The sequence below is a fragment of the Echinops telfairi genome, unplaced genomic scaffold (assembly GCF_000313985.2).
Source record: "Echinops telfairi isolate 266 unplaced genomic scaffold, ASM31398v2 ScPeMD7_60;HRSCAF=208, whole genome shotgun sequence".
Taxonomy (NCBI): Eukaryota; Metazoa; Chordata; class Mammalia; order Afrosoricida; family Tenrecidae; genus Echinops; species Echinops telfairi.
This window is the reverse complement of record NW_022103958.1, coordinates 41,823,531-41,839,719: the sequence shown is the minus strand read 5'-3', so window position 1 is coordinate 41,839,719 and position 16,189 is coordinate 41,823,531. Positions and strand designations below refer to the sequence as shown.

General features: G+C 40.8%; 1 protein-coding gene across 2 annotated transcripts in view; it reads right to left on the bottom strand.

Moving 5' to 3' along the window:
• RNF141 (ring finger protein 141) overlaps window positions 1-16,189 on the bottom strand; it is a 35,427-nt gene that overhangs the window by 16,281 nt on the left and 2,957 nt on the right. Inside the window, exons 1-3 of one of the 2 annotated variants that reach the window (XM_045290892.1) lie at window positions 14,958-15,057; window positions 11,307-11,504; window positions 5,777-5,885 (exon numbers count right to left, since the gene is read on the bottom strand). In XM_045290892.1, the coding sequence (XP_045146827.1) occupies window positions 5,777-5,885; window positions 11,307-11,449 (252 nt within the window). In that variant the 5' untranslated portion in view covers window positions 11,450-11,504; window positions 14,958-15,057. Of the gene's footprint in view, window positions 1-5,776; window positions 5,886-11,306; window positions 11,505-14,957; window positions 15,058-16,189 lie in introns of those variants that run through there. The other variant, XM_004711536.2, reaches the window with a different exon arrangement.

Here is a 16,189-nt window from a genome sequence, read left to right as displayed (position 1 = left end):
GCCCATCTGTAGACAATTGGACATCCCCTCACAGAGGGGTCACAGGGAAGAGATGAGCCAGTCAGGGTGCAGGATGAAAGACACAACTTTCCTCTAATTCTTTGGTACTTCCTTCCCCCTACTATCATGACCTCAATTTTACCTTACTTATTGAATTAGGCCAAAGCATGCACACTGATACAGATAAGAGCCACCCAGGGAATCCAGGATAGATAAACCCCTCAGGACCCACAAGGAGAGTAGAGATACCAGGAGGATTAGGGGAGAGTGGCGGGAGAAAGGGGGAATCGATCACAAGGATTGACACATAACCCCCTCCAAAGGGGACAAACAACGGAAAAGTGGGTGGGGGTGACGGAGGACGATGTAAGATATGAAAATAATAATCTCTAACTTATCAAGAGTTCATGAGGAAGGAGGGCGGGGAAAGAAATGGGGAGCTGATATCAAGGGCTCAAGTGGGAAGAGAATGACTTGAACATGAGGATGGCGGCATATGCGCAAATGTGCTTGACACACTGGATATGTGTGGATTGTGATAAGAGATGTAAGAGCCCCCAGTAAAAGTATTTAATTAAAAAGAAATTAAATTTAAAGATCAGTATTGACAATTCTTCTCACTTTGAAAAAATAACTTTATTTGAATTCAACAACCACCTGCTATTCTATGAAAATTAAACAGTTGATTGCTTTCTTGACTATCTTTAGTGTTATTTTATATCCAAACTTCCAGATTAAAGCAAGAAAATTATACTAAAGTATATCCTAACAAAGAGTGATTGAAGTTTTCCTGGAAGTCCATTTTGAGCTTTGGCCAAAGCTCATTTGACTATCTCTTTTTGCTGATGACATGAGCCAACACATAGAAAACTTCAAAGAACCCAAGAAAGGGTTACTCAAAAAAACCCACTGCCATTGAGTCAGTTCTGACTCATAGTGATCCTATATCGCATTTCCAAGTCTGTCAATCATCTTGGGACCAGACAGCCTCATCTCTCTCCCATGGAATGGCTAGTAGGTTCATACTGCCTACCTTGTGGTTACTAATGCTTCTACCATAGTGCCACCAGGCCTCCTTAAAATAACAAAATACTACGCGAACTATTAAATTCAATGAAGTGGCAGGATATAAGGTCAACAGTCAGGTTTCTATAAATCAGCAATGAGCATTCTAAGAGGAAATTGAAAACCAACTCCAACCACAATAGCATCTAAAAGAGCAAAACACCCAGAATTAACCAAAGTAAAAGACTTATTCATGGAAAACTACAATTTATTACTCAGAGAAAAAAAGCTAAAATGGGACGATATCCTATGTTCATGAATTGGAAGACTTTAATCTTATTAAAATATCAATAGTACCTAAAGCAATCTATACATTCAATGTAATCCCCCTAAAAATTCTGTTTTCTTTGCAGATAGTGGAAAAAAAACAAGCTCAAATTGATATGGAACTGCAAGGGGCCCTGAATAGCCAAAGCAATCTTTCTTTAAAAAAAAATCATTTTATTGGGGGCTTGTACAACTCTTATCACAATCCACACATACATCCATGTGTTAAGCATATTTGTACGTTTGTTCCCATCATCATTCACAAAACATTTTCTTTCTACTTAAGCCCTTGGTATTAGCTCCTCATTCCCCCCCGTCCCCCAAGAACAAAGTAGGACTCACATTTCCCAATCTTAAAATATCTTATAAAGCTAGTTATAAAAACAGCCCAGTATAATGACAGATACACTGACCAAGAAAATGTAAGGGTGACTCAAAAAATATTGCTATAAAAAAATCACAGAAACTTTTATTAGACAAAAATATCAAAATGCGAAGCTCTTATTTTTCAACATTTTGTCCATCTAGGTCTCCACACCCTCTCTAACCCCTCCATAAAGAATTCTGCACTCTTCAAATGACACCAACAAAACCCTGCCTCGTCCAGCCCCATCCTCGCAATCTACCCTATGTGTAAGCCCATGGTTGCAGCCATTTCCTAGACCTTCCTCTTTGTTGTGGATCCTCTGGCTTCATCCAGCCTGATGTCCGTCTCAGGAACTGCGTGAGCCCTCCTGACAGCATATCCACAGTACATGGCTCAGTCTCGTCAGCTTCTCTTCTTTGCAGCATTCAGGCTGTGCGGCTTCTAACACAATTTGTTCTTTGGCCAGTCTATGGTATCTTTAACATCCTTCAAAAACAGCAAAATCCAAAGGCATCAATTCTTCTCCCATCATCCTTATTCACTGTCCAGCTTATACATGCAGATGAAGTGACTGAAATTATCAAGGCCTGAAGCAGGCATATGTTAGTCTTTTTAACACTTTAAGGAGATGTTTTGCAGCAGATATACCCAATGCAATGCATCACAGATTTCCTGACCGCTGCTTCCCTGGGCATTGAGTGTGGATTCAAGGAAAATGAACTCACTGACTTAGATCTTTTCTGTTTATTGTAAGGCTGCTCAGTGACCCACCTGTGAGGGGTAATCCATTTGGAAGGCCACAGCTTCAAGTCCTCTTCCTTTCAGCCAGTAGGGCCATGTCATCTGCACATCACAGGCTGTTACTGAGTCTTTCCCCAATCCCAGTGCCGTAAGTTCTACTTCATAAAGCCCAGTTACAGGGTCACTACGAGTCAGCATCAACTTGATGGCGGTGAGTTTGGTTTGGACTTCTTGCAATATTTGCTCAGCCTATGATTTGGATAACTATGCTTTAAGGATACAACTGACACATACCTGTGGTACAGTGAAATTACTTTAAATGGCTCTTCTACCCAAGTCTCTGTAATGCCTTACCAAAGGACTGGGTGGGACAATGAAAATAGGCATATTGTATAAAACTAGTATAGGTGTGTTAGTCCAGGTAGACTAAAGAAACAAATTCAGAGACATTTGTATGTGTATAGGAAAGAGCTTTACATACTAGAGCAATTGACTATTGAGAAAACATCCCATCCCAGTCCAGATCAAGTCCATAAATCTGATATTAGCCCATATATCCGATACCAATCTATAAATTCCTATTCAGACTCACGCAGTACATGCAATGATGCTGAATACAGGAAGATCTCAGGCCAGTGGGTAGAAAGTCTTGTGGATCCAATGGCGGTGGAAACATCTCAGCACTGGCTGGGGTCTCCGAGTGGCTCCTCCAGCTCTGGGCTCTGGCTGCATCAGCATAGCTCCATCAGGCTCCTTGTCAGTAACGTCTCACAAGGAGTGAGCATGTATTCTGCCTCCAGCGACCTGAGGTCATCCAGCTGCAACCTGATTGACAGACTAAACTCCACCCCTTAACTCTTCAGTTTCAAATTGACAACAGATTGTATAACGAACACAATAGGGATTAGCCAATTTTTGTTACCACCCCTCTGGTTATAAGGATGAGTCAGTTTGGAAAAGCAGAGAAGAAAGAAATCTGAAAGACCTTGAAAGAGCACTTTCAAGATCCCGGTTTGAAGTGGTGGAGACTGCTAAGACCAGAGGCACCACACAGTCACACGGAGACTCAAAAGAGCAGTAGTGGAAGACTACTTTCTCCTCATCTGGCCAAAGACTTTGGAACTATGGAACAGAGTGACAGGCAGACTGGCTTGCTGGCCCATGGAGGCAAAGGGATTATGTGGCTGAGAGACGGAGAACCAGAGAAAGACTTAGCTATCATGTGGTTGAGAGGCTGAGAGCCTGAGAGATTTGTCTGTTGGTTGAAGAGACCAATGACTGTGTCCTGACTGCAGATCCTGACTTGTGGTAATTTATTAACTTCCCTAAGAAACACCTGAAACCATGAGTATTGTCGGTGCGTTCTGTGTGGCCATTGCTGTGAATTATTGAACCCAGCAAAGACGTAGAGTGGTGTCAGAGGAACGAGTGGCATCAGAATAGGTAAAGAAGGGTGGAGTATGGAGGCATGTCTGAACCCTGCCTCATGGCACTAGGGAAGCCAGAGGAGGTCAGATCTGTCCACCTCCATTGCTGTTCATGTACACCTTTCCTGATTTTAACCCACACAGCACCCTCTTGTTCTACTTAAATAATCATTGCCTCTTGGCCTATGCATAGATTCTACAGGAGCACAATAAAGTGTTCTGGAATCCCAATCCTTTGCAGTGTTATGCATAATTTGCTATGATACACAGAGCTGAATGCCTTTGCATAGTCAATGAAGCTCAGATAAACATCTTTATGGTATTCTCTGCTTTCAGCCAAGCTCTATTTGATATCAACAATGGTAGCCTACATTCCTCATGCTCTTCTGAATCATAAGGCATTAAGGAAAGGCAAATTAAAATCACTAAGAGGTCCATGATTGGAAAAAAAAAAAAAGGAAAACAACAGATGATGGTGAGGACATGGAGAAGCCAGAACATTCGTCCATTGCTGGTGGAGCTGTGATGGAATAAACCATTGTGGAAGACAACCGGGAGATTCCTCAAAAAGTTAAGCAGAGTAGGCCATACAACTCAGCAATTCCATCCTAGGGACATACCCCCAAAGAACTGAAAGCAGGGACTCAAACAGGCAGATGAATACCCATGTTCATTGCAGTATGCAGCATAATTTACAAAGCCCCAAGAAGGAAACTACCGTGTAGACTCGAGGATAAGCCAACCTGCATATCAGCCCAGGCACCCAATTTTACCACAAAAACTGCATAAAACAATGCTGAAAAACTTGGCTTATACACGAGTATGTACGGTATCTAAGTGTCCAACGACAGACGGAGTATGATTCTGCCATGAAGAGAAAGGAAGTCCTGATACATACTAAAACCTAGATGACCCTTCAAAACATTATGCTGAGTGAAATAAGTCTGTCACAAAAGGACAAATATTGTATGATTCCACTTATATGAAATATCTACAATAGGTAAATGTATAGAGACCAAAGTTTACTAACAGTTATCAGATGTGGGAGAGAGGAAGGGGAAAGAGGGAGCCATTGATGAAGAGGCGCTCACCTTCTGTCTAGTGTAATGAGAACATTTGTAAACAGATGGGGGTGATGATTGCCTTTCAAACTGAACATAACGAATATTACCAAATTCCCTATAAAGATGCCACTATAATAAATGCTACTATTGATTTCTATATACATACCATGAATCACATGGATAAATTTTTATCCATGTATATGTTTTTAGAATTGGGGTTTGAATAGTAAGCCTAATAAAACTGGTTTCCTCATTTTCACCCAAAGGTTTAGACCTCAAAAAGGTTAAGAAAACACCTATTCTAGTGCATACACTGGTGCATGAAGCTCTCAAATACTCGAGGACAGCTACCTTTATATTTCTAGCACAGCAAATATATTCAGTGATCTAAAATTTAAAGATGAACTAAGAGACCCATTGCATTGATAATCAAAAAGCCACTCAATAAAGATTATCAAAAAGACTTTCTTTGGGATTTTTTTAAATGAATAAAATCTAGTATTCTTAAAATAAATGCTTTCTTGCGATAACTTTATTTTTCAGGAGTCATCTTACAACTACATAGGAGGTCACTTCAGGACTCTACTGGTTGCTGGCCAGCCAGCTCAAACTCCAGGAGACAGGATGAGATCTTGCTACCTCCTGCCCTGTTGATTTATGCTACATAGCAAAGTTTATGCTACATAGCAGTTAGATCAAACAGCGAGATGGAAGGCAACAGCACTGTCCCAAGCCGGCAGTCTATTAGCATTCCATTCCACCATATAAGGTAGCTCCACTCAGCCGCGTACTTCTAGACACTAACATGCTTTTAGCTCGGAGTTAGGAGTCGAGCTCAGTCTCACCTTGGTACACACCACTCTTACAATCACTTTCCACAAGGCAGAGGAATCAGACCCAGGTTGCACTTCAAAGAGAAGATGTTTTTCCTGGCCTGTAGCCACTTTAGCAGTTCTGAAAGGAGACAAAAACATTTATTTGTTAACTTCATAAAAAAATGACACAAGTTTTAACTAACAGTTTAAAACTGAAAAGGACATTTAAAAGGAAACTTGAAAACATCAACAAAAATAAATATCAAAGTATAGCCATTGTAATAACTAGATTAAAACATGAATAAACATACCAACAGAGATCAGAGGATTGATAGATCAAGACTATTACCTCGAGATATCCTTTGAAAGTGGAAATGAAGCCATTCCCAGTGGTCACTTGTCATTCAAATAACAGCCTGGCTTATAAAGTAAAAGACAGTAGCTCTGAGTATTGTAAGCCCCACCCTCCCCAAAGACCAACCATACATTACCAAATGTTCAACATTTACTCAAAAACAAAGATGAGATGCTAAGGAGGGGCAGAGAAGGCAGATTAATGTAAACAGAATGGAAATATTGAGAATACTGATAGACTATAAAAATGTGATCAATGTCATGAAACAATTTATATAAAAATTGTTAAATGGGAACATAATTTGCTGTACAAACTTTCATTGCAAACACAATAAAACATATAAAAAAGGATGCTAATGAATTTCAGACACAGAGATTGATGGAGAGGTGTTGGGCAACCCTATAGGACCAAGTCGAACTGCTCGCTAAGGTTTCCGAGCCCGGAAATCTTTATAGCACACAGCGTCCTCCTTCTCCCTTGGAGCAGCTGCTGATCTTGCCATTGGCAGCACCAGGTATGACTCACTGCACCACCAACAAACAAACATGGATCAAGAATGTTTGAACGTACACATAAGTCCATAACTTTATCTACATACAAGGTTTTTTTTTCATGGTATATTCTTTTTTTAAATCATTTTATTGGGGGCTCATACAACTCTTATCACAATCTATATACACATCAATTGTGTCAAGCACATTTGTACATTTGTTGTCTTCATCATTCTCAAAACATTTGCTCTCCACTTAAGCCCTTGGCATCCGCTCATTTTTCCCCCTCCCTACCCGTTTCCCCCTCCCTCATGAACCCTTGATAATTTACAAATTATCATTTTGTCATATCTTACACTGTCCGACGTCTCCCTTCACTCACCACACGAGGTTTTTAAAGTCAGAAGCCATATTATATCTTAGTGGGCTAAATTTCAAAGAAAGACATTTACCTGGTTTCACTACGACCACTGTGACCAGTCACTGATGACAAATGACGACTGCACCAGCTGTGCATAAAGTGTGAAGAAATCTTGCTCTTGGATGAGTGTTTGAATAACAACACAAACATGCCTCTTGGAAAAATTTTTTGCTTTATAATTTGGGGTTGATTTGAGCAAAACAAATAAATAATTTTAGGATACTTTAATACTGCTTTACTGTTGTCCCCTAGCAGAGTAATTTTAATTTACAGTCACAGGATTCTACTGTAAAATATAACATTTAAAAATGAATTAAGATAGTTCAAAGATGCATGTAGTTAAATAGCATGGCTCCCTTTTATCATTGATTATTACTTTTTGAGCACCAATGGGGTTATCACATCCCACTAAGTAACTTGCAGACAAATCTACGGAAGCTTCACAAATTAACAGCTAGCCCTATGCCAACAATGTCCGCTGGTGAACCAGTCAGCAGTGCCAGTTCCCAGTGGTTTTCCAGCTGCCACGCCCAGCTCCATCCCCATAGTTTAATCTTCCAGCCCTCAGGCAGCTCTGAACATGGGACGCTCTGACACAAAGAAATGGCTTTAAGAACCAAACTGGTCAGCAAAGCCCTGGGCTAAGTCCATAAAAGGAAGGTGTCACCTCCCACTGTGAAATTCAGCAAGAGTCCCTGCTGGACCTTTTCATAAACCAGTGTGTCCTGGATCCTTAGGCCCAAAGACAAATGCCAGACTGAGCTAATCCACATAAATTCTAAAACTCTAAAGGGATGGTAAATGCCACTGAGGATGTTAGGTAGCTAGAGGTAGAAACCTGGGGTTGTCCCTCTACATGCCAAGGCCTACCCCCCTCACCCTTACAGGTAGTTGGAAGGCGATAAAGGGCATGCGCAAATTCAGGCCCTTGAGCCAGGAAGCCAGGGGTGGGCCCCACTCTAAGCAGGGTGGGCTTAATTCAGCCAATGGGGTCAACCAGTACAGTCAACCACGCCTCCCAGCCCAGGGCCCTAAAGACAGAATCCGAAGCCGACCGCCCTCCTTTCCAGCTGCTCCTGCGCAGTACTGTGATTTCTCTGGCCGCAGGCCTCCACGTGTGGGTGTGCAGTGCCCTGAGGGTGCCTGTGTAAAACCTGAAACTTTGTCTGTCCTTTGTAAAAACTCCCTTGGATCACACACCAGACTCCGGTGTGATTCCTTTCATTCTTTCTCTTGTGAAGCCAAGGTATTTCCTGGTATTTCCCAGGGAGGAATCTAACAAGGACTTTTCACAAGAGTTGAAACAAAATAAATAAATAAAAGCACACTCTCCTCTTATGATACTGTTAGCATTTCCAATCCAACTCTACTCTTTAAGTACATGTTCCTAGAAGTAAAGGCTTTAAAAAAACACCGATTGAATGGGTTTTTTTAAGTATGTGAGTTTTTTTTAAACCCATGACTAACATTTTTGTCACATGACACAATACTGAACTGTACAGAATATAAAACTTCCCTTCACTGCCCTCTTGCCCAACAACTCCCCACAAACATAAGCAGAGCCGTCCAATGTATCCATCCAGTTCATTTTCTGTACATTTACACACCTGTTTAAGGAACCCTGGTGGCCCAGAAGGTTAGGCATTGGGCTGCTCACAGAAAGGACAGCATTTGGAGCCCACCCGTTGCTCCATAGAAAGGTAAGGTAGTCTGCTTCCTGAAAGCCTTGCAAACTATGGAAAACTCCAGCTCAGCGCTTCAGGAGTCTGATTTGGAATCAACTTGACAGCAGTGGGTTTGGGCTTTTTATTTTGTTGTTGTTGTTGGTGCTTTGGTTTGTGTATATGCTCACTCATAGAGTTGTGGTTTAAGTGAATAAAATTCACTTTCTTAAAAGAGGAAGAAAGACAGGGCTTTCTCTTCCCATAAAGAGTCACAGCCTGGGAAACGCCCAAGGGCGGTTGGTTCTGGTTCTATCTTATAAGAACCAGCTGCCTTTCGTTTCTTAAAGCCAATTTCCTATGTTGGAGCTGGGCTGTTCCAGGTTCAGGGCTGCCTGAGGGCTGGAAGATTAAACTATGTAAAGGGAGCTGGGCTTGGCAGCTGGAAAACCTCTGGGAACGGGCGCACTGCTGACTGGTTTTCACCAGCAGGCTTGGTGGTATCGGGCTGTTAATTTTGATGGCTCCAGTTGCTTTATCTGTAAGTTACTTAGTTCAGTGCTCAGAAAAAAACACTAATGAATAATAATAAAATAATAGGAGGGAATTGTGATATCCAAGTACATATGCCTTTGAACTGACCTAAATTGGTGTTGATATGATTTTAAAACGGTATTGAATGCGTTTTAAAATGTTATATTTTTACATTAGACTCCTGAGGCTTTTAGTTTTCAAGATGACTAGGTCAGTGGACATCAGTGGATGCCAACTATGTTCATTAAAATAAAGATTTTGTTTCTTATCGAATGTGCTCCAGATTGGCAAGGATGTCTCTTATTGTCTATCACAAGCCTATGGGAGTAGGTCCTTGTATCCTATCCCAAACTATTAATAGTGACCATGACATTGAAAGCAAACAAACTCTGTAGTCCCAGACTGCTTGTGATTGTATTTGGCCTTAAGGAAATGTAATGTGGACTGGCGGACAAAGTGTCAGACTTGGGAGAACTGGTTCTGCCATTAATGCTTGGGGAAGCCTGCTGCTGTGGCTGGGAGACATCAAGTAGAACTAACTGCTTAAGAAGAGTTTTCTTGACAGTAATCTTTATGGGAAGAGACTGCCAGGCCTTTCTCCTAAGGAACAACTGGCTGGCTTTTAGCTACCAACTTTTCAGTCAGCAGCTGATGTGGTAATTGCTTGTGTCCCCAGGGCTACTTGCATCACCAGTTACAGTGTTCATTAGGAAGCTGCATGCCTTGCACAAAGGAAATGCTCAGTGAATATTCTGCCAGCCACGTGGATCGCAGCCCAATGTGTAACCACTCACTACGCTACCAGGGCTCCTCCAGTGAATATTAGCTATAGCCAACAAGAACCTTTGGGATCTAATTACGTGGCAATTCCAAATGAGATGGAAGTGCACCTCCAGGGGGACAGAAGACAGTTAAAAGTGACTTTTATAAATATAGAAAGTGGGTGGCTTAATAGAAAGAAGTAACATTTGCCTTCCTGCCACTAGGTAGAATGCAAACAAGCAAGCAATAATTTATGTAAATGAACACAAGTCTGGGGTCATTTACGGACAGAGGCCCTAACAACATCTCTATGGGTTGGTGCAAAAATTGATGAAAAAAAAAAGACTCCAATTCATAAAGAAAAGGCTAAATTCTGTTAGGTGTGCAGTTCAAGGGGATAAAATGTATATGCTACTTGAGGTAGAGACTTATTTAAAATAATTAAGCAAGGATTTAAAAAGCATAATTAGAAAATACTAATAATGTCTCATTGTTCAGTGATGAAAATGAAGTATTACTATCTCAGTTAGCAAACACACAAGATATTTTTCTAACCAGCTACATTGGTTGGGCTACGGAAAACTTCTTAGTGCTTCCTCTGACCACACCAGGAGCCTTTTTCTAGAGCGACTAGTTGGCAGACTCCCTTCTGCTGCGCCTCTATAGAATGCTTTCAAAGAGGGATCACTTTATAATTCCAGTGTACAATTTATGGATCACAATGGTCCAAACGGAAACCGGCCGTGCTGGGGCAGGACCAGACAGCTTTGTGTTCAGCTGTAGGCTCAACTTAGTGACAGCTAAGTTGTCACTAAACCAAACCAAACCACTGGCATCAAGTGGAATTCTACCCATAGCGACATTATGGAGCAGAGTAGGCTTCTTGAGGGTTCTGAAGTTGTCAATCTTTATGGGAACAGCGATCTCATTTTCCTCCCGTGGAGTGGCTGGTGGGTTGGAACAGTTGACTATGGGGTTAGCAGTTCAACTTGTAAGCCAGCATGCCACCATGGCTCCTGCCAACAACAGCAGCAGTGTACAATGGCTGAGAGGTTGGGTTATATATTTAGAATCACCTCTATATTGGTCTTTCAACTTCAACTTTAATTTCTTTTAACCTCTTCTGTCCACATTACGCATTTAAAAGTTGCTACATAGAATGTCTACTTTTAACAGGTACTCAATAAATATTTGAAGGAAACTGGTTGAAATGAAAAATGTAAAGTTTATTATTAAAGTTAAGTCTTATCAATTAATGTGTCCGACTACCTCTTATACAGCCATATGAGGCACACATGAAGGAAAACAAAATAAGATGAAAAAGAATAAGCCTTACACATCATTAAGTTCAGCTACTCTCCCGAGAAATTCTTCATAAGTTAAAGTGCCACTTTCTCGAACCAATGTGACATGTTTTGCTACTTTTTCTGGTAACTTGTTAATAACCAGCTGCGTTTGATCCGAAATTTGCTGTCCCATGATGAAGTGATGTCTTCCGAAGTGCAGAATGGGTGGTGCTTCATTCACATACTTTCTGTCAAATATACATAAAAGTTACTTTTACTTATAGTATAAAACCAATACATACAATATATTCCCGAAATAAGACCAACAATAAAAGCAACCTGAAAACAAACTAGGTACACCTTTAAGTTCAGTAGATTTACAGGACCCTAAAGCAAAATTGTAAGACATTTTTCAAATATTTATATTTGTGTGTGTGTTTTCAGATTCACATAGCTAAACCAGAAAACAGGACTCACTCATATTGTTGGGAGGGTAATGAATCTCTAATTTCTTTAATTATGCCCAGTAAAAAGCATTAAAAAACAAAAATTTAACTGATTACATTTAAAAGGGAGGTCGTCTACCTAATGTAATATTCCTAAGAACATTTCCTGACCGCTTACCATCTGTCAGGCTCCAACTAAGTGCTTCCCACCTCCAAGGGGGCTTCAAAAGGTTTTTGGGAAATTCTATTACCTTTCAATTCCATTTTCCCCTAAACTTTCTGAAGCCCCTTCATATTACCTCATTTATTTCTTACAATGATTCTAAGTAGTAGTTATAATTCTAGTCCTATCTTAAGATAAGAGCTACAGCTGACGGTTTATCTAAAGTGACACAGTTAGTTGACAAGCTGCAGAAGTAAAATTTGAATTCATGTTTTTCCGATTCAAGTGCTCCCATTCTTAAGCACTATGATAAACTGGCTCAGACAAACTATTATTAAAAAACCATCAATACCAGCTAGCATCACGGCTCATCAAAGAAAAGCGGTTCCAGCCATCATATGAGGGATTAATTAAATGTTTCATCAGTATAACCCTCAAATGATGTTATAAAAATGATGTCAAATGGCCCTTAGCAGAAAATAGCCTCCTCAATCCTATTCTGATGTCATGAAAGACAGAATTCTAAGACTCGTGGCTTGAAAAGAGTTGGATAATTTTTCCTTTGGTGAATAGTTGCTTACCAGAATACAAATTCTTGAGAATATGGTTGAAATGGAAAGTAAGCTAAATTATTTTTGGTAGTTGGCTATGATGGCATATTCCATAAGCAAGTATGAAAATCCCCATTCAACACAAACACTACTGTTAGTAATAGTAGTGGCCGTCGCAAAGTTTTCAGTCACTTCCATTGTGTAAGATGCTCTTCTGAATACTTTCCATGTATTCATGAATCCAGTCACTAAATCCCCGCAGAGACCATTATATAAAGAAAGTAGAGAGCCGAGGACAGATGTGCAGGTAGATAGAGTAATTAGCCTCACCTGAATCTTTAAAAAATAAAGCTAGGAAAAGAAAAAGCATTACAATTTTTAAAAATCTGACACTCCGTACCCAAGAACATCCATTTTTCTTACCCTTTAAAGACGATCATTTATCTCACCCAAATTAACACCCGACACACATATCAAGCAGGTTAAAGAGTAACCATAACTTTTATAGGGAAAGTTTGCCAGCTAACTTGCCTTTTCATTTAATCAACGATTAAAAACTCTAACTAAAATGCAAAACCATTGCATATTTACATTACTACATTTACAATCAGTATTCATCTCAATAACCATAAATATGTAAATCTGGCTTTTAGTATAAAAATCTAATGTACTATCATTTAGGATTATTCTTTTAGCCATCTCAAATGGAGGAGAAGTACAATCGTACTAAAAAAGAAAAACCCAGCAGCCACTGTTTGAATCTCAGCCCACTTGGCAAGAGTAAATGCCACACACCAGAGATAAATGAAGGGAAGTTGTTGAGGAAGATCCAGGCCACTAGAAAAACATCTGTGAGGGGAAAATTATATATTTCAAATACAGTTCACCGATTCATGGCAACTGTATCCAAAGAGAAACAATTACAGACCTTAGGGAGGAGAGGAAGTCTCCAGGGTACTCAACATCAGACTTTTGGATTTCAGACTAGTAAAATGTCAAAGTGATTTGGTGGTGTACATTTCTTTTTAATCTACGGAAGGATGGTTTCCACAAGCAAACAAAGAAACAAATTTAATAAACCATTATTTCATTTTTAAGAGTGCCATTATAACATAAATTAATATGGGATATAATTCCTGAAAAATAGTACTTCCCATGAACATTTATAAGCCTATATGTACATCACCCATTGTCCTTATTTTTCTTATTCTAGTGCAAACTTGTAAAACTGAAAAAGGTTACAGTTTGGTGTTAGGGAGCCATTGTGTTACTAAGACTTTTGAAAAACTAAATTCAGCAAGTACCATGCTCCCAGTGCTGTGATATATTTTAGAGATACACCAGGGAGCCAGAGGAAGAAACAAGGCTCTTGCCCCCCCACAGAGCATCACATAGAGTGGGATGAAACAGTAATCACATTTAAATATATGTAATCACACATAAATATACAATTACAAACTGGAAAGCACCAAGCCTAACAAGTACAGAATGCTACAATAGGCTACAAAAGGGAAGCTTGATTTAGTCTTGTGTCAGAGAAGACAGCCCTGGCCTGGGAGAAACATTGGGTTTAAGACTGGGATTATCAGTGTTATCAAGAGAAGAGGAAGCAGGTGCCTAGTTGGGAAGTCATTCCGGGCAGAAAATAAAGCAAGCACCTAAGACAGAAGAATGCGTAAAGGGCAAAGATGTCACTTGGAAGATCAAAGTGCACCTGGGCCATGCCGTGGCATTTTCAAATGCCTCCGATGCATGTGAAAGCTGGGCAATCAATAAGGAAGGTTAAAGATTTATGCACATGAATTATAGTACTGGCAAAAAACACTGAAAGTACCATGGGACTGCCAAACAGCAAACACATCTGTCTTGGAAGATGTACAGCCATAATGCTCCTTAGGGGCAAGGATGGGAGACTTCCTCGCATGTACATTGGACCTGTTGTTGGTCCCTGGAGATGGACATCATGCTTGGTAGTGGGGCAGTGAAAAAGAGGAACGCCCCCAGCAAGATGGACTGACCCAATGGCTGCAACAGCAGGCTTGAACATAAGAACAATTGTGAGGCTGGCGCAGGCTGGCGCAGGACCAGGCAATATTCCGTCTGTTGTACACAGCTCGCTCTGCGGCGGAACCCACTTCCACAGCACCCAACTACAACAGCCAACACTTTACTCCCCAAGTGAAAAGGAGGAGCTTGTTGGCTTTCTTGTGCCAAACCGACCAAACTGCAGTCCATGTGACTGAAACTTTAAATTATGCCTACACTTAAGAAGGAGCTCTGTGGACATGTTAAGTGATGGCTTGCTAACAGCAAGGTCAGCAATCCACCCATTTCTTTGCCTGAGAAAGTGAGGCAGTAGGTTTCTCTGGAGATTTCAGCTTTGAAAACTCTTAAGAGCAGTTCTACTCTGTCCCAGAGGGTCTCTCTAAGTTGGACTCAATCCATGGCCATGGATTTGGTTTGGGGGCCTGCTCTAGTCACCCGCCATCGACTTCTCAGTGTCCCTTTTCTATGCACATGCTTTAGCTTGGCTCCTAGTACCTGTTGGGTCACTTGATTATCTCTCGGTGAGCTTCGTGGGGGAACCTTGGTGGTGTCGTTGCTTACATACTGCAAGTCAGCAGTCTGAAACCACAGCTGTTCCGGGGGGACAAAGACAAGGCTTTCTCCTTCTGTAAAGAGTTACAGTCTCAGAAATCCACAGAAGCAGTTCTACCCTGCCCTAAAGGGTTGTTAGGGGTCAGAACTGACTCGATTGGAGGGTTATTTCGGTGAGCTTTATGAGGAAAGCAGGGTGTTTTTGCTTCTGGTAAACACAAAGACACACAAAGAATATTTACTGAGTGAATGCAGTTAATGTTATTGACCAGCTTGGGTTTTTAAAATTAGTTCCTTAGTATTCTTCTCACTCTTGTTAATTTGTTCAGTCATCTTCCAGCACTAACTTGGAAAGAATCAAAAGTGAGATAAAAACATACAGAATAAAATATCAATGTTTATATAAACAATTGTTGTTTAGTATTAGCAAAACACCTCCATCTAGATTACAGAGTGGGACCCCTGGGTGATCGGACAGTTAATTGGCTGCTAACCAAAGGGCTGGCGGCTCCAGTGGACCCCAAGGGGACGTGGAAGGTAGACCGATCTGATGATCGACTTCCCTGGACACCAGTCAGGAAGCATCTCAGAAAAGGAAGGTGAGAATGGCCACACAACTCAAGAGAATGCCACCCGCATCCCTGAAGCATGTAGAGCTCATTGAACTGCTGTGCGTTCTTCTGTGTATGTTTTCAACAGCGACAAAAACAAGAGTATAAAATAAACCAAACCTGCCTCTGAGCACTCGGTAGGGCACAGTTCTACTACCACAACCACGATTGTCCTGAGTCGGAGGTGAGACAACACCACCGAAATCGGTAGTTTGGCCTAAGAACATCATTTGCGAACCGCTGGCATGGAATTTAGCAAAAGACGAAACTGTGATTAAGATTTCTCCAAGAACTCCAGTATGGGGAAAAAAACAACAAACCAAACCACTGAGTTTCCAATCCCTACCTAATTTTTCAGTGTCAGTGGTTAGACCTTACCTCCAGGCACCCACAAGTGGCCCTCCAACCTTCAGAATAGCAGTCCAGAAACTCTGCTCAAATATATTTATATGAGGTTGAGGAAATAGATCTATGGGCCTATATTTATAGGTTTAGTATTAAGGTAGCAGAAGGACATTGGGCCTCCACTCAAGTACTCCCTCAATGCAAGAATACTTTCTTCTA